Source organism: Bos indicus, chromosome 7 (assembly GCF_029378745.1).
Source record: "Bos indicus isolate NIAB-ARS_2022 breed Sahiwal x Tharparkar chromosome 7, NIAB-ARS_B.indTharparkar_mat_pri_1.0, whole genome shotgun sequence".
Lineage (NCBI taxonomy): Eukaryota > Metazoa > Chordata > Mammalia > Artiodactyla > Bovidae > Bos > Bos indicus.
The window spans coordinates 17,828,185-17,852,604 of NC_091766.1; the positions used below are offsets into that span (position 1 = coordinate 17,828,185).

A 24,420-nucleotide genomic window follows, 5' to 3' on the forward strand; every position below is an offset into this window, starting at 1 on the left:
GATCCCACAGGTCGGGCATCACGGCCAAAAAAAACAAAGGCATAGTAAAACAAAAAATAATTGACAAACGGGGTGGGGGGGAGGAATTTTGCAACCTATATTACAAACAGCTAATATATAAAGAGTTCCCAAAATTCAAGAAGAAGAAAAGACCAACAGTCAGTCCTCTAGGATGGGAAAACGTAAGCAAAAGATACAGAGTGTACTGAAGAAGAAATGAAACTGGCCCAGAACTTTAGAAAAGATGCCCAGCTTCATTCATCGTAAGAGAAATGCCCATTTAAAACCACTAAGAGGGACTTCCCTGATGGTACAGTGGATGAGAACCTGCCTGCCAATGCAGAGGACATGGGTTCAATCCCTGGTCCAAGAAGATCCCGCATGTCTCAGAGCAGCTAAGCCCATGTGCCACAACTATTGAGCCACAGCTATTGTGCATTCCAGAGCCCCTGAGCACAGTCTTAGCCACTGGACCAGTGGGGAAGTCTGAGGAAGACTTCTTGACACTGATACAAAATCTCAGAGTATACTGTAAAGTTAAATGAAAAATGAAGCCTGGTGTATATGGAATGCTAGTTTTTATGAGGAGGGACACACACACACACACACACACACACCCCTCTATTATATTTGCAAAAAGAAACATCAGAAAGGACAGTCTAAAACTTCATGAAAATGGTTGTCTACAGGGAGGGGAGGGCACAGTTGGGGGCAGGGGTGGATCTACTTTCTTAATGTGACTTTGAAATTGTTAGGTATGCTGCATATGCAAAATTTTAATTTTAAAAAGCAATCCCTAAATGTTGAAAGCCAAGCTGAAGTGAATGAACCCTGTGTCAGTGTCATGCTGCAAATGCAGGGAGAAAATAATTATCGCTAGGGACCCAGTGTTTTTGTGGTCCGTCCACAGGGAGAGCTATTATAAGGAAAACCAGAAAGTGTTAGTTGCTCAGTTGTGTCCGACTATTTGTGACTCTAGGGACTGCAGGCTGCCAGGCTCCTCTGTCCATGGGGTTTCCCAGTCAAGAATACTGGAGTGGGTTTTCATTTCCTTCTCTAGGGAATCTTCCTGACCCAGGGATTGAACCCCAGTCTCTTGCATTGGCAGGCAGATTCTTTACCATCTGAGCCACCAAGGAAGCCCAAGAAAAACCATAGCTGCAAAGAAGTCTTAAACTTTCTATGGTAGTTTAATTCTCAGTAGTTAACATTGGCATGCTACTTGTTTGGAAACTATTTTGCATCTAATTTAATAATGCAAATGAGAATATCTGGTTTTAGGAAGCAGACTTTTTAGGGAAAAGAGAAATGTAAAACACTGTGATGTTAAGTGTGAGCTGGAAACAACAGTATGAACTTGTGAGATATATATATATATATATATATATTTTTTTTTTTTTTCCTCTCAAAAGTATGTGTTTCCTGGCCCTGTCTGCTGGAGAGGCCTGGAAACGATGAGCACCTGTAGCAATGAGTGCCCCTGGCCCCCAGATGGAACACTACTGCCCAGGGGCCTCCAGGAGAAATGGCTGATTCCAGGGCTGGGCCAGAAATGTGAAAGGTGGGAGGTGGGAAGTCTTGCACAGAAAGAAAGCGAGAAGGTGAATGTGACCTGGAGCTGTGTCCTGGAGGACACTGTGCAGCATGAGGGAACTCCTAATGGCCCCGGATGAGACACACTGAATCACAAAAAAGAAGACAATTATGGCCATCATCAAAGAGTCCACAGACAATAAATGCTGGAGAGGGTGTAGAGAAAAGGGAACCCTCCTACACTGTTGGTGGGAATGTAAATGAGTGCAGGCCACTATGGAGAACAGTGGGTAGGTCCTCAAAAACCTAAAAACAGCTACTGTAAGACCCAGCAATCCCATTCCTGGGCACGTATCTGGAGAAAAGTATGATTCAAAGATACATACACCCCCGTGTTCACAGCAGCCCTATTCACAATAACCGAGACACGGAAGCAACCTAAATATCCATTTATAAATGAATGGACAGAAGATATGGTCCATATACACAATGGAATATTACTCAGTCATAAAAAATAAAAGAAATAGTGACTTCCCTAGTGGTCCAGTGGCTAAGACTCTGCACACCCAATGCAGGGGACCCGGGTTTGATCCCTGGCTAGGGAACTAAAATCACACATACCAGGCAGTGCGGCCAAAAAATAAAAATTGGAAAAAGAATGAAATAATGCCACTTGCAGTGACAAAGAAGGACCTAGAGATAATCATACTAAGCGAAGTAAGTCAAAGACAAATATCAGATGGTATCAGTCATACGTGAAATCTAATTTTTAAAATGGCACAAATGAACATATTTATAAAACAGAAACAGACTTACAGATACTGAAAACAAACTTACGGTTTCCAAAGGGGACATGTGGAGAGGAGGGGAAGGATAAATCAGGAGCTTGGGATGAACGTATACACAGTATTGTATACAAGACAGATAAGCAACAAGGACCTACAGTACAGCAAGGGGAACTCTACTCTACTTATTCTGTAATAATCTATGTCAGAAAAGAATCTGAAAAAGAATGAGTGCATATACAAACGAATGATGCTTCTGTATCCCTGAAACTAACACAATGTTGTAAATCAATTAGACTCCAATAAATTAAAAAAAAAGAAGACTCACTTTAAATACTTTAAATTCACTTATTTTACCGAGATGGTCCAGAGAAGGCCCTGGCACCCCACTCCAATACTCTTGCCTGGAGAATCCCATGGACGGAGGAGCCTGGTGGGCTGCAGTCCACAGGGTCGCTAAGAGTCGGACACGACTGAGCACCTTCACTTTCACTTTTCACTTTCACGCATTGGAGAAGGAAATGGCAACCCACTCCAGTGTTCTTGCCTGGAGAATCCCAGGGACGGGGGAGCTTGGTGGGCTGCCGTCTATGGGGTCGCACAGAGTCGGACACGACTGAAGTGACGCAGCAGCAGCAGCAACTGAGATGGTAAGGATGCAAGAGAACAAAACACAGAATGACAAAATAATGAACCTCACTGTCCCCACTGGAGGCAGCTAGGACACCCCCAACCCCTCAGTCTGAAAATGGGCTCTTGGAAGGGAGAAGATGAGCTTGTGTCCCACCCGTCTGGCAGGAACCAATATATTTCAAATAGCCCTCGCTGAGGAAGGACGTTCCTTCTTTAAGGGAAGAATGTCAGCCAATTGATGTGGGGGAAACAAATGACTGAAAGTTACACATTTCGCATTGATTCGGAATATGAAGTTACTGATTCCAATCAGCAATGAGTGAATCTGTAAGAGAAGGGACCGGCGGGGGTGTGTTACAGCAGCCCCTGATTACCCTCTATCTTAAATTTGTGAGGGCTGTCACACCAAGTACCACAGTTGGGTGACTCCAGCCACAGAAATTCCATTTCTTAGAGACTTCCCTGGTGGTCCAGTGGTTGAGAATCTGTCTGTCAAGGCAAGGGACGAGGGTTCGATCCCTGGGATTGAATTCAGATCCCAGGGAATTCAGCTCCACATGCTGCAAAACAATTGATCCTGTTCTCTAGAGCCCGGGAACTCTGAAGCCTGCATGCTTCAGTGGCTAGAGCCAGTGTTCTGCAGCAAGAGAAGGCGCCACAATGAGAAGCTTGCACACCACAACTAGAGAAAAACACTCTCGCAGTAACCAAGATCCAGAGCAGCCAAAAATAAATTTTTTTAAAAAAAGAAATTCCACTTCTTCACAGTCCTGGAGACTAGAAATCTGAGGCTGAGGTTCTGGCAGGATGGAGTTCTTCGGAAGCCTCTCTCCTTGGCTTGTTTTCTCCCTGTGTCCTCGGCAGCCATTCTGTCCATGTGTAAATCTCCTCTTCGTAAAAGGACACCAGTTATATTGAGTTAGGACCGAGACAAAGCAACCGATCACAGTGGGCTAAACCTTACGTCAATCCCAGTTAAGACAAGACGTGAAAAGAAAAAAACTTTGAGGTGTTCACAGGCATTTCCATAATGATTGGTTATTTCACGACATGGAGGATATTAAGGTGTGATAATGGAAGCATGATACAATTTTACAAAAGCCTTCACTTTTTAGGAAATATGTACTAAAATATTCACATGGATTAAAAAGAAAAGAACAGGGCCTTGCCGGTGGTCCAGTGACTAAAACTCCACTCTCAGTGCAGGAGGCATGGGTTGGGGAACTAGATCTCACATGCTTCAACTAAGAGTTCTCTAGCCACAACAAAATAATCCCGCCTCCTGCAAGGAAGATCAAAGATCCCACGTGCTGCCACTAAGACCCAGCGCAGCAAAACAAAATTTATTTTCCCCCCAAGAATTAAGGACGTCCCCCAGCTTCCCTAGTGGCTCAGACAGTAAAGAATCTGCTTGCCAATGCAGGGGGCATGAGTTCCATCCCTGAGCAGGGAGATCTCAAATGTGGAGGAGCAACGAATCCTGGGAGCTGCAACTGCTGAAGCCCTAGAACCTGAGCTCTGAAACAATAAAAGCCTGAGTACCGCAACAAAGAGCAAAGCCTGCTTGCCGCAATGAAGACCTAGCACTGCCGTAAATAAATAAATACATTTCAAAAAATGTTCATTGACTGACGAGTCCAAGTGTCACTGCATGGGCTATTATTTAAGGCTTTGAATTCTATCCACTTCCCTTTTAGTTTGGGAAATGGAAAGTGGATGTCACTTGCCATGGAGGCGACTGTGAAAACAAATACATACCAGGCTGACAGCCTAGTTCTGATATTGGGCTCGCAGTGCATGAGATGTGGCCTTTCCTCAGAGCCAGATGAAGGGTCCGGCAGGACCTCTCCACCATCTCGGCAACTTCCGTGAGGCTATACTTAGGAAAAAGTTTGAAAACACGTCATTATTGTAAAACCTACTTCTGGAATTTCCCTGGTGGTCCAGTGGTTAAGACTCCGTGCTTCCAATGCAGAGGGCATGGGTTTGATCCCTGCTGGGGGAACTAAGATTCCCACATGCCTCAAGGCCAAAAAATGAATAATAAAACATTCTTTTGTGAACTTCCCCAAATCATTGGTCTCACAGTATAGGTGATCCTTAGGGAGAAGCATGAGCCCCCATAAGTGGACCTTCTGTCCCTGGGCATCTTGGGGAGACTGTTCATGGATCTCCTGCACAACTCGACCTGATGCAGATAGTCAGGGCTACTGGTGTCTGGTCTGGTCTGGCCCACTGGCCCTCAAACCTAGTGCTTCCTGTGTGCTCATTCAACAGACGCTGCTTGAGGACTTCTCTCGTGGTCCAGTGGTTAAGACTCTGCATTCCCACCTCCAGGGGGCACAAGTTCAATCCCTTGTGGGGAAACTAAGATCCCACATGCTACAGGATGTGGCCAAAAAAGTAAAAAACAACAAAAGCAACAACCAGCGCAACAAACAGATGCTTCTTGCCACGAGCCAGGCCAAGTTCTAGACAAACGGCTAAGGACCCCTCGGTTCCCCAGAGCTTGTATTCTCAGGATGGGGGCAGATGTGACTGCAGTCAACTCAGAAACAGACGTGACAGTTTCCCTGCATCAGCCTCACTCGCAGTGAGGAGATGCTGGTGGTATTTCTGTGCACAGACAAGGAAACAGGCTGGGAGTGTTGACCCAGAGTGGACACGTGGAGATAGCAGCTGAGTGTGACCTCAGCCCAGGTCTCAAGGGCTCCAAGGCCAGCACGTGAACTAGGCCAGCCCACCGCCACCCACAGAGTAGGGGCCAACCTCAGAGAATGTTCCCTGCTTGGGCCTCAGTTTTCCTGTCTGTAAAATAGGAATTCTGGTCTTCTGGGAACGCTGAGGCAGTGTCTAGCTCTGGCTTCCTGTGAATTTCAGCACCTTTGTCCCCCCAACAGCACAGAGAAAGCAGGAAGGATAAAGGGAAGAATTCCTGGGCATCATGTTCTTGTGGAGCTTCAGCCTCAAGCCAGACTCACTGCTCCAACTCACACCAGCCAGAGTGGCCTGAAACAGGTTCAAAAGCCCGGCAGGATCAGGGCTGGAGGTTTAAGCTGGGTGGCTCCAGGGACGCCCTTTAACGCAGACCCTAGATGGACCCTAAGGCAGGGGTCAGATGGCTCACAGAGATCAAAATTCTCTGTAAAGAAAACCCACTGTTGGGACTTCCCTGGTGGTCCAGTGGCTAAGCCTCAGCACTCCCTATGCAGGGGACCCAGGTTCCATCCCTGGTCAGGGAACTAGATCCCACATGCCACAACTCAGAGTTCTACATGCCACAACTAAAGATCCTGAATACCACCACTAAGGCCTGGTGCAGCCAAAATAAATAAATATTTAAAAAAAAAAAAAAAAACGAAAGAAAATCCACTCTTGGAAATTCCCTGGTGGCCCACTGGTTAGGACTCCGAGCTTTCACTGCTGAGGGTATGGGTTCAGTCTCTGGTCAGGGAACTAAGATCCTGTTTATTTTCATTTTCTCACTTCTTAGAGCCACACGGGTACCAGAGAAAAGCACGTGTGCTGTGCTTCTTAGCGTGAAGCCACCACACAAGCAGGATCTTAAATGGGCCTCTGTAAAGAAGAGGGAGCGGGTGGGTGTAGGGGGGCCGGTGGGGAACAGGGGGAGCATATCCCATCCATGTGTTAAAACCGGAGCCCTGGTCCTGCCTTGGCTGCCTGAATGGTGTGACCCGGGCTAGCTCCCTGATCCCTCTGTGAAAAAGCAGGGTGCCTGGAACGTTCCAGAAGATCAGAGTTCATCTGTGCAGTGTGGAGAACAGTGCTGGGCTGGTGAAAAGCTCCAGAGGACTTCAGGCTGCAGTTGCCATGGGGACCAGCAGGCTCCCGTGTTGCCAAGTCAGGCGTTTTTTTCAGGAGGAGCCGGGAGTTTTCATGTGGCATCTCCGGATTTTTGAAGGTTGGCCACGAATTTAAAAAAAAAGTGTGAAACTCTGAATAGTCCAAACTGAACATGTCAGTGGATCACGTGGAACCCGAGGCCCTGGGGGTTTTGCAGCCTCTGTCCTGATCTTTGCGACCACCTGTGGAGACCATCCAGCTGGCATGGGTGACTGGGCGTCTACCCTAGGCCAGGTGCTGGCTAGAGTCATTCATTAGCTCGGCCTTTGCCCTTCGAGCTCCCAGACCTGGAGAGGGAGCCACTATTTGCCTTTTACCTTCATAACAATGATCCGGACAAAACTGCTTCAGTAGAGATGCATACAGAGGGCAGGATGAGGGAGCAGGGGGGGCAGGGGGCAGCCCCCTGCGACCTTTGTCTGATTCCTTCCCCACGCCTGGCACCTGAATGCGTTTCTACCACATTCAGCAAGCCCAGCAAGTCCCAGGAAAGCCTGGAGGCCCCTAGCCTGCCACAGTTTCTCTTTTTCTGCCTGGTGTGCTGCAGTCCCTGGGTCGCAAAGACTGGGACATGACTTAGAGAGTGATCAACAACCTCTCCGGGATGTCATTCTGTTCTCTGTTCTTCACTGCACTTATCGCTACCAGAAATTCTGTTGTATTTTGCATGGAACATATTGCTGGTCCCTGTCCCATGTGTCTGGTGAAGTCCAGGGGACTTAGCTTGTCCTCAAGAATTATTTTGGGCACAGGAGGTTGAATAAGTGGACAAGTGGAGAGGTACAGTCCATCTTTACGACCCAGAGGTGATGCTAAGCCCGCCTGCCACTCAGTGGGCAAATAGTTTGTCTCCCAGTTGCCAGGGACTGTGTGGAAAGTGCAAGTGTTAGTCACTCAGTCGTGTCTGATTCTTTGCCATCCCATGGACTGTAGCCTGTTAGGCTCCTCTGTCCATGGAATTCTCCAGGCAAACATACTGGAGTGGGTAGCCATTCCCTTCTCCAGGGGAATCTTCCTGCCCCACGGATTGAACCCAGGTCTGCTGCAAGCAGATTCTTTACTGTCTGAGCCACCAGGGAAAGGATTGACTGTGTGGGAAGATGTTAAAATAACTTTGTCCTCACCCTTAAAGAGCTCACCTGGGGGTCTAGACACTTCCAACCATCTTCCGACCATCCCCTAATTAACATAAAACTCCATTTCCCTGTCATCAGCTCCTCTCGCCTGGCATCTCCATCCAAGGTGGGGACGAGGCCTAGTTTCATGCCCTCTCGGGGTCACTCACAAAGCGCTCAATTCCTTGGCCTGCCTCAGCTCCTGGGGGAAGCTGTCAATGAGGAAGCCCTGGCTCTCTGGGCAGGACAGCATGCAGATGCTGATCACATCAAGGATGACTCCCTGGGGAGGGAAGGGGCGGCTGCATTCAGTGCCTGGGGGTCCCCTCACCTACGAGGTCACCTAGGCAAGTTCTGGTGAATTTGGGGGAATGTTTTCTGGGTGCCCTGGATCCTGAGTTGGCTCTGATGAGCTGGGGTTTCTGGGGGCACTTCTGAGAATGTGGCTCAGCTACTGTCTGCTGGGGTCGGGGGCATCTGCCCAACGCCAGGCTTGTTGGGCTCCTTTGCTCATCACTATCATGAGAAACTGGGACAACCTCCATCTTATTGTGAGGAACTGGGGGCAGAAGGGGCCAAAGGTCACAAAGTGAATAAATACTAGCTAAGTTTACTGAGGGCTTCCCAGGTGGCTCAGCAGTAAAGAATCCCCCTACCAATGCAGGAAATGTGGGTTTGATCCCTGGGTTACGAGGATCCCCTGGAGGAGGAAATGGCAACCCACTCTGGTGGGTTGCCTAGTAAATCCCAAGGGCAGAGGAGCCAAAGGGATAAAGTCCATGGGGTCTTAAAGAGTCTGACACAACTTAGTGACTAGAACAACAATAAATAAAGTTTACTAAGTGCATCTTAAGGGCCAGGCACTCTGCCAAGCCCTTTATAGGAAAGAAGTCATTCACCCCGCACCCCAGCCTTCTGCTGAGGGTCCAGCTGCTCTCCCATTTTACAATTGAGGACACCGAGGCTCGGTTGACAAAGCAGCAGCCAGTGGCCCCTGCCCTCGAGAGGCCCCTCAGCTCCTACAGGGTCCTCCTGGGAAGCTCCTCCCAATGGGCCCCCTCATCCCTCTGCTGCCATGCCCGGGAGCTCTCACTGGGGCACCAGGGTCCCCTGCAGGGGCACCAGGATCCCCCTGCAGCATGAGGTCATGGATCTTCCGGCCCCACTGGGTGCCCCATTGGGCCTCCTGCTGCAGCAGCCCCACGTGGCAGAAGCCATACTTGGTTGCCATGTATTTGCACTGTGTCCCTTTGCCGCAGCCTGAACCGCCCATCACAAAGACGATCAGGGGGAGTTGAGGATGTCTGCGGTGCCCGAGGAAGAGGGACGGGGGAGAGGGGTTGGTGCCTGTAGGGGTCAGTTGGTGCTGAGGTGATTGTGTCCACAGCTATAGTGGGTGATGCTGGACACATGTCTGCTGGCAGACCTATTTCTGCCCTAGGGTGGTATCTGGGGGTGTGTGTCCACACCCAGTGATATATCCAGGCACGGCACCCATTAATACTGCTACAGGTCATGTGGATGAGGTGTGAACCCAAGCAGGTCAGGCCCTTTGTGTGCAGCCTCTCCTTGAAGCATCACCCCTTCTTACAGTTGAGGAAACTGAGGCTCTGAGACGGACAGGGACTTGCCCAACCCTCCAGTCTCATCCCATACCACCCTCCCCTTTCTTTACTGTGTTTCAGCCCAATGGCCTCCTTTCAGACCCTTGTACTGGTCACCTCCCTGTTGCTCCTCCCCCGCCCCCACCTCCGCGGGAATTCCATACCGCAGTCCCTTCAGGTTGCAGCTCACCCTTCAGGTCTTCTCTAATCGCTGTCTAAAGAGCCTCCCACCCCATTGTTCCCAGTCTCAAAACCCTAATTCCCCACCACCACACAAAAAGAATCCTATTTCCTCCAGCAACGGCCACTATCAGTAATGAGTTTGCCCGTTTACTTGTTCTTGTTTGTCTCCCCTGCCAGACTACGTACTACAAGAGGACAGAATCTGTTTGTCTTCCTTGTCCCTGTATTTCTAGTACTTGGCATAGTTTCTGACATAATCGTAGCAAGTGAGGAATAGGTAAATGTCCATAACTATCAGACACATCTATGGAGACCTGTAGTTTATAGTGCTGGCTTCCTACATTCCCCACGGATTTCCCAGAACCCAGCGCAGTAGGTGCTAAAAGTGAATGTCAGTCAGTCAGTCAGTCGTGTCCGACTCTTTGTGACCCATGGAATTCTCTAGGCCAGAATACTGGAGTGGGTAGCCTTTCCCTTCTCCAGGGGATCTTCCAACTCAAGGATCGAACCCAGGTCTCCCGCATTGCAGGTGGATTTCTTACCAGCTGAGCCACAAGGGAAGCCCAGCAGGTGCTAAAGTGGATCACTGAAGACCTGACCCTGAGCATGCGCAGTTGTGTTACTATAAGGTAGGGAGCCGGGAGGAAGGGGCGTGTGCACACCTGGACTTGGGGGGGGGGAGGGGAGGGGTTGTTACCTGCATTCTCCCGCCCTCCACAACCTCCTTCCCTTCCCCCGAGTCAGCCAGCCACCCCCGCGATGTATCCCTTCTTCTGGGGCTTCAGGGGCCTGCCTATTTGGGGCAGCTTGGACTTGCACATACCCAACCGGCCTACGGCCCGTGGGGTGATCGCGCTCCATCCCCTACACAGGCCCTGACCCCTCCTGGTTCGGTTCAACGTCACAAGGGCCCCTGGCCCGATTATTTGGCGAGATGATAGGGCTACCCCAGGGGGCTGTGGGGAGAAATGAACCCCAAAGAGGCTCAGGTAGAGCCGCAGCAGTCTGCTGCCAAGGAGGCCTTGGTTGCTGTGGTAACGCGGCCTCCTCCGATTCACTTCCGTAGTAAAGTAGCGCATGCGCAAATAGCCCGACAGGCCGCGAATGTGGCGGGTTTCCTCCCTTCCTTCCCAAGATACGCCGCGGTCCTGAGATGTAATATCACTGGGGGTGTCTCCACATCATCTGATTGGGTTATCCGCGTGATGAGGTTATCGGCTTGATGGGGTTTTTCGTGCTATATATACTGCGGGCCGCCAGAGCGCTAGATACAGAAGGCGCTACCTGTAGTTCGGAGTAGGTTACTTCCACTAGGCCTGCCGGAGGATTTCGATTCCGGTTTAGGCGGCTGCGCAGGCGCAGACTTGGCACAGGCGGTCTCAAGCTGATCGCCGACCCAGAGCCGCCTCCCGATAGCTTTTCCCAGGATCGGTTGTATCCCGGGCTTAGGGTCCGCGATCGAGGCCAGAGACCCGACACCTTGAGGGCGGCCTCCGCGGGACCGAGGGACGCGCACCCCGAGGGAGGCGTAAAGAAAGAGGTTCTGCCCGGACCCGGGTCAATCGCCCATCGCCCATGGCGGCCCTTGTAAGTGTGCGGCAAGGCGCTTCGGCTGCGGTCCCGGTGGTGGCCTCTTGTAGCCTCTCACTCACTGTCCTGCTTTCTCTCCCCTCAGGGCCCCAGCAGCCAGAATGTCACTGAGTATGTCGTCCGAGTTCCCAAGTAAGTCCCTGATCCTACCAGCCCCCTCTCCCTTCAGAAAAGGATTAAAATCTCTAGCCTCCAGGAGTGTCTGATTCTTCTTCCAGGGCTGGGGTTGAGCCGAGGCCTCTGGGGCATCACTGTTTTTTTTTAATAGAGTGAATGAATGAGTACATTAATACACAGTAACACGCAACCTCCTTGCCTAGGACTCCCTCAGCCAGGAATGGCAACAGTGACTCTACTGGATGGATTCTTTTTGATCCTGCAAAATTCCGTTACAGTATTTTCCTCCTTCAGGAGGCATTCCCTGCCCGTCCACCCCACTGCCCAGGGCTGAGTTCCCAATTATCCCATCTTGGGTTCCCAGAAATATTTGTCCCTAACTGATCTCTGGTTTTTTTCATGGGTCCCCAGCATTGCCCAGCACAAAGGACTGAGCCTGGGAGGGTTTACTGAATTAATGAATGATTGACTGAGCACGGCCTCTTCTTTTTGTCCATTCCAGAAATACCACCAAAAAATACAATATCATGGCTTTCAATGCAGCCGATAAAGTCAACCTCACTACTTGGAATCAGGTAAGTCCGAGTTCTGAGGGTGTGAGAAAACATGACCCTGGATTTGATGTAATAGTTGCTTGGTTGTGATAGTAACTGAGGCTTAGTATCCTCTGCTCTCCCCATGTGCAGATAAATGATAACTAAGGCCCAGGCTGAGCCTCTGGGCACCCCTGAGAACAAGATATGTATGGCCTTGCAGGAGGCTTTCTCCTGAAATTTGTGCCCACTGATGGGCATTTGGGGTCAAGATCTATCTGGGCAAGAGAGGAGCGGGCTGCCTCCTAGAGGTGACTCCCCTGTTGTTGGAGACTCCAGAGCGGTCTTTAGAAGCTGTTTTAGTTGTTGCAGGCTGCTCTAGCAGAATTCCAGAGACTGGGTGGTTTATAAACAACAGACATTTATTTCCCACAGTTCTGGAGGCTGGAACTCCAAGATCAGGGCGCCAGCAGATTTGGTGTCTAGTGAGGGCAGCCTTCCTGGTTCATAGCTGGTGCGTTTGCACTGTGTTCTCACCTGGCAGAAGAGGGACACAGCACTCTGCAATCCTTTATTAAAGAGGGCACTTACCCACTCCTAATAGGCTGCAGCCTCACAACCTAATCATCATCTATCAGAGGCCCCGCCCCCAAATACCATCACACTGGAAATTAGGTTAGATGCATTTTGGGGGAATTCCCTGTAGATACAGTGGTTAGGACTCCAGCTAGGACTCTAGCCCATTCACTTCGGGGACCCAGGTTCCATCCCTGGTGGGAGAACTAAGATTCCAGAAGTCCCGGATCACAGCCAAAAAGAATGCATTTTGGAGGCACGCAAACATTCATCCATAGCAGAAGCTATTAAAACAGTCTGTAAAGAGATTTGTCCACTGTGGGGTCGAGGGCAAGTGAAGGGAGAACAGGGCGGAGGTGAAGGCTCTGGACCAGGTGAGCCTGTGATGGGGTTTGCAGCAAAGGGTTTACTAGAAGTGATTGGACTCTGGGGTGTCTTTTTTTTTTTAATTTTTTCATTTGAAAATAACTTCAAACTTTCAGAAAGCTGCCAGAACAGACATTGCAGCGGGCTTTAGACAGATCCCTTCGCCCACATTCACAGAGCCTCTTTTCGCCAAGTGGGAAGTTGGCTCTGAGGGTCCACCGCTCAGCCTGCGGGGAGGAAGGGGTGTTGTTGGGTGGGGAGCAGGCTCCCTGATGAGAAGTGTCGCCTTCCGTCTCCCAGGCCCGGCTGGAACGAGACCTGAGCAATAAGAAGATTTACCAAGAAGAGGAGATGCCGGAGTCCGGCGCCGGCAGCGAGTTCAACCGCAAGCTCCGGGAGGAGGCGCGGAGGAAGAAGTACGGCATTGTCCTCAAGGAGTTCCGTCCGGAGGACCAGCCCTGGCTGCTGCGGGTCAACGGCAAATCAGGCCGCAAGTAAGTGCCCCTCCCGCCACTCCCCGGTGCCCTTGGCTGAACTTCTAGGTCCTACGGCTGGGGGTGACAGCCCATCCTCCCGTGAAGGGGTTTTCTTGGGGAAGATGAGCCAAGGGGATGCTCGAGTATGTGCTAGGGATGCAGGAATCCCGGCCTGCGGTCCTCCTGCACCCAGCCAAGGACTGCCCAGAGCTGAGGGTTGGGAACCGTGGGGAGGACAGAGATTAAGGGAAATGAAGGGCACTCCGGTTGAACAGCGAGCAGGAAGGCGTGAAACACCGAGCCCCAGGGACTGTCACAGCGCATGAGAGTGGCAGAGTGGGTGGACTGAGAGGGCTGGGAGTGCCAGGCCACAGCTGGACCATGGGTAGGCTGGGGCCCAGGGCAGCCTGAAGGCTGTAGGTGGGGAAGGGGCACTCTGTAAGACTGCCTCCACATGGGGGGGCAGAAAAGGGGAAGGATGGAGGCCCGGAGAGGGCTGGGCTGGCAGTGGTTCAAGGAGGATTCCGGAGGGGAATCCAGAGGGGTCTGACAGTAGAGCCCTGTGCTCTTTATGGCCCATCTAACAGGTCCTTCCAGAAAGGACCATGACGTGTATAGTGCACAGGAGCCCTAAGCCTGCTCTGCGAGGGCAGGGAGCCCCCCCTTTCCAGTTGTGGGAATCCAGGCTCAGGCAGTCAGTGGGCCAGCCTTCCAGCCTCAGATTTTGCTGGGAGAACCCAGGTGGCCCTGGAGAGAGGGATGCAGGGGGTGTGGTCTGGGGGTGGCGCTGGTCCTTCTTCCCTGCACAGACCATGACCTTGAACTCCCTGCAGGTTCAAGGGCATAAAGAAGGGCGGCGTGACAGAAAATACCTCCTACTACATCTTCACCCAGTGCCCTGATGGGGCTTTCGAGGCCTTCCCTGTCCACAACTGGTATAACTTCACACCGCTGGCCAAGCACCGCACGCTCACGGCCGAAGAGGCTGAGGAGGAGTGGGAGAGGTGAGTGATGGGGCCACGCCTGGAAAAGGGCTGCACCCCTCCCCCGCCCGACGTTGTGCCCGGCTGGGAGCTGGGGACTTGGCGGTGAGCAAGCCAGATCTCTCCGCTGTTCAGGAGCACCCAGTCCAGGGGGCAGATGGACTGGAAGATAGCAGGGAGGTGGACTGGAGAAGTGGGGAGGTGGATCCAGTGCTAGGGCGTCAGCATCACATGAGACCTTCTCCTGAGGGACTCTGGGCAGACAAGGAACCAAAGGAGGGCCAGCTCTCCTTGTGTGATCTCAGGGTCTTTCTGCCACGTGCTTGTGTCCTCACGTGTGAGGTTAGGTCATCCCGCTCATCACCTAAGTGGTGTCAGTGGCTCTCCCCTGGGGCACACCTGGTAGAAGTGCAGGGGGGCACCAGTGGATGAGGCCCACTCCCAGAGGGTCCCCGGAGCCAGGCCCGCTGCCAGCCCCTGCTGTAACACTGCCCCCCGCCCCACAGGAGAAACAAGGTCCTGAACCACTTCAGCATTATGCAGCAGCGGCGACTGAAAGACCAGGACCAGGACGAGGAGGATGAGGAGAAGGAGAAGCGCAGCCGCAAGAAGGCCAGCGAGCTCCGCATCCACGACCTGGAGGACGACCTGGAGATGTCGTCTGATGACAGCGAGGCCAGCGGCGAGGAGGGTGAGGCGGGTGGAGCCAGCCCTGGGCTGCTGGGGCGGCAGTTGTAATTAATTCAGGTCTTGTGTGATGATTCAGAAAAGTGAATGCCCCTGAAAGGATTGCTTGGTTACTTGCAGACCCCTGGATCCTCCCAAGAACTTGGCTGCTGGGGGAAGCACCAGGGTTGGTTAGGAGGCCCCAGGAAGGTCTCTCTCGGCCATGGCCTCGACTGGGATTTCCATGGGAATGGCCTTAGGACTGGTCAGTTTGAGTCGTGCCAGCAGGTGGCTTGCTGGCCCAGGTGATTTAGGGCAGGAATGGTGGCCCTGAGTGTGAGTTAGAGAAAGGGGTTGGCTGGGGGTGTGGAATTGGGATTCCTTGCTTGGCAGTGGGTGATTGGTACAACCCTGGGCCAGCTCTCTGCCTCCTGGAGGAATTGGGGCTGGTCCTGGCATCACCACAGCCCCTGAGAAATCCAGGCATCATTAGATACACACAACATGATGCATGCCCATCTGATCCCCTCACCTTGTCTCTCCTTCCCCAGGTGGCAGAGCCCCCAAAGCCAAGAAGAAGGCACCGCCCAGCAAGGGAGGCCGGAAGAAGAAGAAGAAGAAGGGCTCAGATGATGAGGCCTTTGAGGACAGTGATGACGGGGACTTTGAGGGCCAGGAGGTGGACTACATGTCCGATGGCTCCAGGTGAGGCAGGCGGGAGGCGGGTGTGAGACCCTGGGCCGGCCTGCGGACGTGCTTACTCACCCTCTGCCCGCTCTCTGTCTTACAGCAGCTCCCAGGATGAGCTGGAAGGCAAGCCCAAGGCCACCCAGCAGGAGGAGGGCCCCAAGGGCGTGGATGAGCAGAGTGAGAGCAGCGAAGAGAGTGAGGAGGAAAAGCCGCCTGAGGAGGACAAGGAGGAGGAGGAGGAGAAGAAGGCGCCCACGCCGCAGGAGAAGAAGCGGAGGAAAGGTGGGTTGGCCCCTCTGAGGTCCTGATCTGGGACAGGGCTGAGGGCTGGCTCAGGGGTCTCCGGTCCTGACGTCCCCTCCTCTGGCCCCTTGCAGACAGCAGCGAGGAGTCCGACAGCTCGGAGGAGAGTGACATCGACAGTGAAGCCTCCTCGGCACTCTTCATGGCGGTAAGGCCCAGCCGAGGCAGGGCCAGCCAGGGAGGACGGGGGGGCCCTCTCCCGATATGTGTGCTCAGCTGCGATTTCCACAGAAAAAGAAGACACCCCCCAAAAGGGAGCGGAAGCCATCAGGGGGCAGTTCCCGGGGTAACAGCCGGCCAGGCACGCCCAGCACTGAAGCAGGCAGTACTTCTTCCACCCTCCGCGCAGCCGCCAGCAAGCTGGAGCAGGGTGAGTAGTACCCACCAATCCCACCCCACCCACCCTCTTGACCCCATCCTGGTCTTCCTGTTCCGCATCCTCTGAGCCCCTTGCACATATGATCCCAGCACTGCCCCCCACCCCCCTACCCCATGGTCCAGCCTCCCAGACCTGGTCTCAGTTCCACCTCCACCTCCCACAGGGAAGCGCACCAGCGAAACGCCGGCAGCCAAGCGGCTGCGACTGGACACCGGGCCCCAGAGCTTGTCCGGGAAATCCACTCCTCAGCCCCAGTCTGGGAAGTCAACCCCCAGCAGTGGGTAAGTTGGCGAGGATGGCAGGGGCCGGTGGGGGGTGGCGGTCAGGGGGCTCAGGGACAGAGGACGCCCGCTGACACCCAGCTCCCCACCTCCAGCGACGTTCAAGTGACTGAAGATGCTGTGCGCCGCTACTTGACACGGAAGCCCATGACCACCAAGGACCTGCTGAAGAAGTTCCAGACCAAGAAGACGGGGCTGAGCAGCGAGCAGACAGTGAATGTGCTGGCTCAGATTCTGAAGCGCCTGAACCCTGAGCGCAAGATGATCAACGACAAGATGCATTTCTCCCTCAAGGAGTGATGCTCCCCCAATAAACAGGCTCTGTTTTCCACAACCCTCAGGGTCTTCATTCCCACACTTGCTGCCTCTCATCCTGCCGCCTGTAGACGCCTCTTAGAACTTAATCCTCTCCTTACCCCCTCAGCCTCCTCCGTGGAGCTGCTGGCTGATTTCTTTCAGCTCTGTCTTCCACTTGGCTGGTTCTCTCTTCAGCTGTGGCTTATTCACCACCTGAACGCATTAAAAGTAGGGCTTCCCAGGTGGCTCAGCGGTGAAGAATCTGCCTGCTTGTGCAGGGGACGCAGGTTCAATCCCTGGGTCAGGAAGTTCCCCTGGAGGCAATGGCACCCCACTCCAGTATTCTTGTCTGGGAAATCCCATGAACAGAGGAGCCTGATGGGGCTACAGTCCATGGGGTCGCAAAGAGTCGGACATGATTGAGCACATGTGCACAAACCCATAAGTACTTAGTGTCACTGTCTTTCAGTTCTGCAAAGTATCTTTCTTTTTCAGATCAGTAGGTCTGTTTTGAGTATATGGCCCCTTCTGTTTTTGATGCCTTCTTTTCCATTGTTAGTTTAAACATCCTTACAGTCTCCGTGTCACTCACCTAGTACCTGAAGCAGATGGGTATCCTGTTGTTTTCTGACGCCTCTTTATGATCGTGTTTGTGACCTGGGACAGGGGACTTGTTCCTACTTCCAGGCTCTGTCTGTGGGGCTCCTGGCTGGCCTGCTTTGCAGGCAAGTTCTTTTTTTTTTTTTTTTTTAATAATATTTGTTTTTATTTATTTGACTGTGTTGGGTCTTAGCTGAAGCATGTGGGATCTAGTTCCCTGACCAGGAATTGAACCCCGGGCCCCCTGCATTGGAAGCATGGAGCCTTAGCCACTGGACCACCAAGGAAGTTCCAGGCAAGTTCTTCCAGATGGTTTTTTGCATGTGCCCACCAGGTGCCCCAGAAGTGGTTTCTAGGTGGCGCTAGTGGTACAGAACCTGCCTGCCAATGCAGGAAACATGAGACCCGAGTTTGATCTCTGGGTTAGAAAGGTCCCCTGGACGAGGACACGGCAACCCACTCCAGTATTCTTGCCTAGAGAATCTCATGGAGAGAAGAGCTTGGCGGGCTACAGTCCATAGGGTCACAAAGAGTCGGAAATGACTGAAGCAATTTAGCACGCACACACGCCCCAGATGTGTCATTCTAAGATTCTCAGCTCTTGATTCTGTCCCAAATGGCCACAAAATCTCAAAGCCCTGTTACTGGTCTTGGCATCTGGACACTACTTTTCAACTTTGCAGTGGGGTTTCTGGGGCTTCCCTTAGAGTCTCATAAGTTGGTAAGGCGTTTATTTTATCAAGTATGGCTAGGCATTCTGTAAGCAAGAGGGTTCTTTACGTTCGTGGAGAGTCACGTTGCTGAAATGGAACTTGGCAGCAGGAACAACGTTGAAACCCCTGTTTGAGTGATCCGGCTGGTGGCAGGATGCTGGAGACGGCAGGTGGAAAACCTCCCCACCCAGCTCTACAGGCCCTTGGCTGCCGAGTCGGAATGCCTGAGATGTCCGGCTAATTCCCAGGAATGTCCCACTTCGTTCCAACCTCCCTCCCATCCTTCTGCCAGGACTTCTGTGAAGGAAGTGCCTGCCCCTTACCCTGACAATTTCACCCCTGCTCTGCCTGCCACGTGGACCGAGGCCTGAGGCCTCCCCCACCACACTGGTCTATGTGCCCCAGTGGTTCAGATCAGGAGCCTTGGATTCAGCAGGACTTGGGGTTCAAACCCCACCTTTTTCTCTTAATTCTGGGTGACTTTGTATAAGTGACATTCCTCCCACCCACACCCCCCATCTGAAGGTAGTCTCAACAAGCAGTCGAGAAGAAAAAAGCACACCAAAATCACTGAAGCAGTCCCCCATGGGTGGTGCTGCGGTCCTTTCCTACTTCTTGATACAAAGGGCAATGAAAAGCCCCAAGCTCACATCTTGGCTCACCTGAAATGGATGTGTTCCTGAAGCACGAGTCCTGGATCAAAGGGATGGGATTGGTGGTTTCTGTAGCCAGTGTTCAACTGCCACTGGTTTATACTACCAACAGGCGTGCCCATTACACACACACCCCCAGCCACAGGTAAGCAGACTCTGATGTTTGCTAATCTTAGGAGCAGTCTTACCTGAGTTTTAATCTGGTCTTGCCTGCCTTGAGTTCAAGCACCGTGTCAAACCTACACAAGTTGCTTGTATTTCAGGACTTCCCTGGTGGTACAGTGGTTAAGGCTCTGTACTCCCAATGCAGAGACACAAATTGGATCCCTTGTTCAGGATCTTGCATAACATAGGACATGGCCTAAAATTTTTTTAAAACTGAAAATAAAAAAGATGCTCTTATTTTGCTTTGCCTCAAGCATTTTGTGCGTGCTTAGTCGCTCAGTAGTGTCCATCTCTTTGCAACCCCATGGACTGTATAGTTCACCAGCCTCCTCTGTCCATGGGATTCTCCAGGCAAGAATACTGGAGTAGGTTGTCAATTCCTTCTCCAGGTGATCCTCCTAACCCAAGGATCGAGACCTGAGTCTCCTCCATTGCAGGTGAATTTTTTGCTGAGCCACCAGGGAAGCTTCTAAGAGGCTCTTAACTGCTTGGTACTAGGCACCCTGCCACACACTAAATATGTCTTCTGTCTGTCCTCAGGACCTCATGTGGGAGGGACTCTGTTAGCCCCCTTTCATGGCTGAGGATGGAGGCTCGCTTCCCCAGGGTGATGGAGAAGGGCTGGGAGATTACTGGAACCAGGGCAGAGCTTAACCTCCCCTCCTGCTCTGATGCCCTACAACCCCAGGTTGGGCTGGGGTTCCAGGGGACTCAGGTTGGCCTTCCAGAGACAGGAGTCCCTGCAGGGTAAGTTTCCTGCACCTGGTGTCCCAGCTCTTGGCAGTCCCCAGGCCTCTCCCTTTTCCTGTTTTGATACTGCCTGGGCCAGACCCGGAGGCAGGGCATGATGTCTTAATCCTCCAGGCAGGAGCCATGATGGATTCCCCGTCAGTTCACCCACCTCTTCCCTGCATGCACATCCGCTCTACCTGGTGCACAATGTGGGGGCTACTGGGCCCCAGTATCCTGCCCGAGAGGGGAGGACCCCCACTGGGAGACCCATGGGGCCCCCCAACCCTCCCTCCAGACAGCAGGTGGGGTGGGGACCCCGAGTTGCCCTCCCTGAGCTCGGCCCTGGCTGCCGACACAGCACTCATAAATCAGGGGGTGGAGGGGGTGTTGGAAATGGGTCTGTGGAATGTCTGGATGGGGAGTGTGTGAGGGGGTGTGCGCCCTTAACTCTTGGAAGGATGGGGTGTGGGGCAGAGGAGCGGGGCTGCCTGGGCCTGAGGTGTGCAATGTTGGAGCCTTCGCAACGAGCAGCAGCCGGAAGTGATGAGGTTAATTCCCCAGCTCGGGCAGAGGGGGGATAAATTGAGGGTGCCGGGCATCCACATCCTCAGGACCTGCCTGTCACCATGGCCACAGGAAGAGTCTTGCTAGGCTCTCTGCTTCTCCTGATCCTCCGCTTGGACTTTGGTGGGAGCCAGGGGGCCTGGGAGGCTCTGGTGGCGGAGAGAGAGCTCTCATCCGAGCCAGCGGTGGACAGAGAGACCCAGAGGCCACAGCTGGGTAAGGACTCCCGGAACCCTGCATGCTCCCCAACTCGTTTATGCCCAGACTCTGCCTGCAGTCAGCTGCCCCTTGTCCCCACAGGGGCCCGCCTGCGCCGAGCCCTGACCAGCCCGTGCCAGCTGTGGAGCCTGTCCTTGCCCGTGGCCGAGCTGGGCCTGGGCTACACGTCGGAGGAGACGGTCATCTTCCGCTACTGTGCCGGCAGTTGTCCCCGCGGTGCCCGCACCCAACACGGCCTGACGCTGGCCCGACTGCAGGGCCAGGGCCGAGCCCATGGAGGACCCTGCTGCCGGCCCACCCGCTATGCCGACGTGACCTTTCTCGATGACCACCACCGCTGGCAGCGGCTGCCCCAGCTCTCGGCGGCGGCCTGTGGCTGCAGTGGCTAAAGATGGCCAGCCCAGGGCCCTGCAACAGCTGGAGGAGCTCAGCTGACTTATTTACTGGAGGCCCAGAGGCCGAGACGAAGAGAGGGGAAGGTGGGCTGGGGCCACCAGCAAGGGGCTCAATAAAGGAAACTGCTCCTCTAGCCTGTGACTGTGTGTTCAGCTGGGAATGCTCCTGGTCTGGGGAGGGGGAGGAGGGGGGAGACAGGTGTGGTCCTGGGCTTCCCAAGCAGATCCTGGCCTTCCTGCAAACAGCTGGCAACAGGAGGCCAGCTTGTCCATTCTCCAACATTATTCACAACTTTATTGACAAACATGGTGTCCTGAACAGCTTGGGGTAATGGTCCAGGAGCTCAGCAGGCTGGGGGCAGCTGCCCAGGCTCCCCTGGCCCCATCCCCTCAGGGAGGGAGCGGCAAATCACCGAGATGCGACGGCCCCGGGGAATCCGACGCTCCCCAAAAAAGGACTCTTCATCCCGAAGGATCTCGTGGGAGAAGTCATAACGAGCCGAGCCCCTGCAGGAGAAAACAGAGGATGTGGCTGGTGAGGGTGGCCCTGGTTCCAGGCAGACCAGCCCTAGGGGTAGAGTCTGCTGTCAGGGCTGAATGACAGAAGGTGTTCCAAATGTTCAGTGGGTGTCTTGTGAGTTACTGGTGCAGTGTGGGCTCCTTGGCTGCCCATACCTAAGGATGTAGAGGGAGCCCGGCTCCAGCAAGAGTTCCAGCCACTCCCCCGGCTCCTGGGTGTGCACTAGTCGCATGACGCTAGGAGACAACAGGGACAGGCCGGCAATGGTGGATCCACAGAACTGGAAGAGGGGACATGGCAGAGGGTGGGTTTTGGCCTGACCAGCTCGCCCCCAGCTGGGAGCTCCAAGCCACTGCTCTCTGCCCACCTTGATGCTGTCCACGTGTGGCTTGATGTAGCCCTGAGGTTCTAGGTCCAGCACGTGCACTGAGGAGAGGAGGGTCTGGCCAGGTCCAAAGGCGGCTGCCTGCACACGCCGCAGGATGGCCCGGCTTGCCTCTGACCAGCGCGACTTCTCTGTCTCTCGGAAGCCGTGGATGGCCTGCCCAGAGCGCTCAGGTCAAGCCTGGAAGCTTCCAGGGGTGGGGAACAGGGAAACTGAGGCATAGCCCAGGGCTGGGGAGGGATTAGTGGGGAGGGTGGTGGAAGTGCAAAGCAAAGGCCTGGTTTTTCCAGCATGACACTTGACCCCACCCTCAACTCTCGACTTTGATCCTATCTACCCCATGATGTTTTCTCAAATCCCAACCCCTGCCACAACTGGGTCTGGCCTTAGTCCTTTCTACCCACCATCAGGGTCCAGTTCAGTCCCACATTCCGTCCCTAACGTTGGCCCAGTTCCAATATTCACAACTTGATTCACCGGGCCCCCTGTCTCCACCCCTCAACTCGTGACCCTCCCTCATCTCGCTCCACACCCGTTTCCACCCCTAACTTTGGTCCTGTCCCCCAAATACGCTTCCGTTCTGCCTCGTCCAAAGTGCTCTTCCAGCCCCCAAGAACCCAAGCATCAGGACCGCGCCCCCATACCCAGGCCCCGCCCCAGATACAGCCCCGCCCACCCCAGCGCTCCACTCCCGCCCGGCCTCTAACGTCCCAAGCCACGGCCCTGTGGCTCCGCCCCCAGCGCTACCAGCCTCACCGCATCCCAGTGGTCGTATTCGTATCTGCGGCGGCGCAACTCGGGTTCCAGCTCGCGGCTCAGTGTCTCCTCCTCGGCCGTGCTCAGAAAGCCGGGCCGCACCACGGCCGCGTCTTGTAGGCGGCTCAGCACGGCTGCGCCCGAGCCCCGCACCCAGCCCTGCTGGGAGAGCGTCCGCAGTACCACCTGCCCACCTCCGGCCATAGCCCCGGAGCCGGGTCTTGGAAGAGGCTGGTGTCAGTGCCACGCCCCCTCCCCAAGGTCATTGGCTGTGACTGCACCGAGTCCCTCCAGCAATTGGTCTTCCTCAGAGTCCCGCCTCTCGCTCAAAGGTTACTGGTTGTTACTTGGCTCGTCCTCTCAAGCTATTGGCTCTTCCCAGAACCTGCCTCCTCTCCGGCGCTATTGGGCCCTTTAGACCACAGAGACTCAGACTACTAGTTGTGCCTCAGGTCCGTCTTCCAGAGGGCGGGGCGGGGCGGTGGTGTCAAAGGCTAGGTCGGCCCGGGGGTTAGAGGTCAAGGGTCAGAGAGGGAATGGGCCAAGGCTATGAAGTTAAGGTTAGAGTCCAGTCAGTTCATGTAGGAGTTAGGGGAGTGACATTAAGGCTGTGATTATGGGGTGGGACCAGGTTTGTGGACTTAGGGGTTTCAGTCAAAGGTCAAGGCGAGGCGCCTCCCATCCCGAACCCCCCCCTCCCCCCCGCCCAATCCTCATACAAACAGGCTGGCTTCCAGTTTAAAACAGTATATAAACTGTTTTGGGCTTCCTTCATAGCTCAGTTGGTAAATCATCTGCGTGCAATGCAGGAGGCCCGGGTCAGATTCCCGGGTCGGGATGATCCCCTGGAGAAGGAAATGGCAACCCCCTCCAGCATTCTTGTCTGGAGAATCCCATGGACAGAGGAGCCTGACAGGCTACAGTCCATGGGATCCCAAGAGTCGGACACGACTTGGTGACTAAACCACCACAACCACCACAAACTGTTTACACATTTTGTTTAAAAACAGTACATAAACAAAAATTCCTCTTCCTTTAATGGCAGAATTGGAATGTCACCATTTTTCAGTCCTTATTGGGCTGAAAATTCTAGACAAGGACTATCATCTGCTCCTAATGTCATGGAAACAGGGACAACTGGTTTTAAAATATCTCCCGCTAGAAGGCACCCTCACTCCAAGGTCATTGGCCGAAAAGCGGAACCTGAATCGGATCAGACTTGTCTAGATTTAGACACCGGGTACCGGAAGTACCAAGGACAGAATCGCATCCTCAAAATTCAGAGGGAAAGTTCGTAAGACACACGACCCTGTTTCTCCAACAAGTTAAGTTCAAGAGAAGAGAAGAAAAAGAGGGAGAGAGACATTAAGAGATTAAAGGGGAAAACCGCAATAACAAGACACTTACAGATTTATCAACCAGTGGCAATGCCTGCACCTTATTTGGATCCTGATTGGAAAAATTAAAAAAAAAAAAAGTGATCACCAGGGAAATTTGGACGCGGTTGAATATTTGGACGCGGTTGAATATTCGACTACGGTAAGCGTTATTTTTTTCTGGTTGAAAATGATGTTGTGGTTCTTTTTTAAACATTCCTTGTCCTTTATTAACCTTTTTTGTAAGTTCTTTAAATCCTGTAGCACTTTACAGTTTTTAAAAGTTTCACATGCATGATTTCATAGACTCTCCTGATAATCTTTTTTTAAAAAAATCCCCTAGTTATATTGCCCCTCCTCCTTCCCTC

The 24,420-nt window shown here is 53.2% G+C and overlaps 4 protein-coding genes across 4 annotated transcripts in view; 3 read left to right on the forward strand and 1 right to left on the reverse strand.

The window, feature by feature from the left end:
• The first annotated feature begins 10,829 nt into the window (after positions 1–10,829).
• Positions 10,830–17,011, forward strand: GTF2F1 (general transcription factor IIF subunit 1). Its single transcript, XM_070792984.1, has 12 exons — positions 10,830–11,304; positions 11,393–11,439; positions 11,927–11,999; positions 13,200–13,393; positions 14,209–14,379; positions 14,865–15,049; positions 15,576–15,729; positions 15,815–15,996; positions 16,092–16,165; positions 16,249–16,387; positions 16,560–16,677; positions 16,773–17,011. The coding sequence occupies exons 1-12, from the start codon at positions 11,293–11,295 to the stop codon at positions 16,975–16,977; spliced, it is 1,554 nt and encodes a 517-aa protein (XP_070649085.1). The 5' UTR covers positions 10,830–11,292; the 3' UTR covers positions 16,978–17,011.
• Positions 17,012–20,317: 3,306 nt separating this feature from the next.
• Positions 20,318–21,149, forward strand: PSPN (persephin). Its single transcript, XM_019963599.2, has one exon. The coding sequence runs from the start codon at positions 20,464–20,466 to the stop codon at positions 21,007–21,009; it is 546 nt and encodes a 181-aa protein (XP_019819158.1). The 5' UTR covers positions 20,318–20,463; the 3' UTR covers positions 21,010–21,149.
• Positions 21,150–21,280: 131 nt separating this feature from the next.
• Positions 21,281–22,920, reverse strand: ALKBH7 (alkB homolog 7). The gene is made up of 4 exons (XM_019964343.2): positions 22,677–22,920; positions 21,903–22,076; positions 21,691–21,815; positions 21,281–21,522 (listed from the first exon to the last, which is right to left on the reverse strand). The coding sequence occupies exons 1-4, from the start codon at positions 22,878–22,880 to the stop codon at positions 21,360–21,362; spliced, it is 666 nt and encodes a 221-aa protein (XP_019819902.2). The 5' UTR covers positions 22,881–22,920; the 3' UTR covers positions 21,281–21,359.
• An 877-nt stretch (positions 22,921–23,797) lies between these two features.
• Positions 23,798–24,420, forward strand: part of ACER1 (alkaline ceramidase 1) — a 58,309-nt gene continuing 57,686 nt past the window's right edge. The window contains exons 1-2 of the mRNA XM_070792272.1: positions 23,798–23,966; positions 24,076–24,215. Of these exons, the coding sequence (XP_070648373.1) occupies positions 23,798–23,966; positions 24,076–24,215 (309 nt within the window). The remainder of the gene's footprint in view (positions 23,967–24,075; positions 24,216–24,420) is intronic.

Coding starts and splice junctions, on each gene's coding strand:
- PSPN (XM_019963599.2), top strand. CDS start 20,464: ATGGCCACAGGAAGAGTCTTGCTAGGCTCTCTGCTTCTCCTGATCCTC.
- ALKBH7 (XM_019964343.2), bottom strand. CDS start 22,880: ATGGCCGGAGGTGGGCAGGTGGTACTGCGGACGCTCTCCCAGCAGGGC. Junction 22,077..22,676: donor AATACGACCACTGGGATGCG/GTGAGGCTGGTA, acceptor CGCTCTGGGCAG/GCCATCCACGGCTTCCGAGA. Junction 21,816..21,902: donor CACACGTGGACAGCATCAAG/GTGGGCAGAGAG, acceptor CCCCTCTTCCAG/TTCTGTGGATCCACCATTGC.
- GTF2F1 (XM_070792984.1), top strand. Junction 12,000..13,199: donor ACCTCACTACTTGGAATCAG/GTAAGTCCGAGT, acceptor TCCGTCTCCCAG/GCCCGGCTGGAACGAGACCT. Junction 15,997..16,091: donor GGAGAAGAAGCGGAGGAAAG/GTGGGTTGGCCC, acceptor GGCCCCTTGCAG/ACAGCAGCGAGGAGTCCGAC.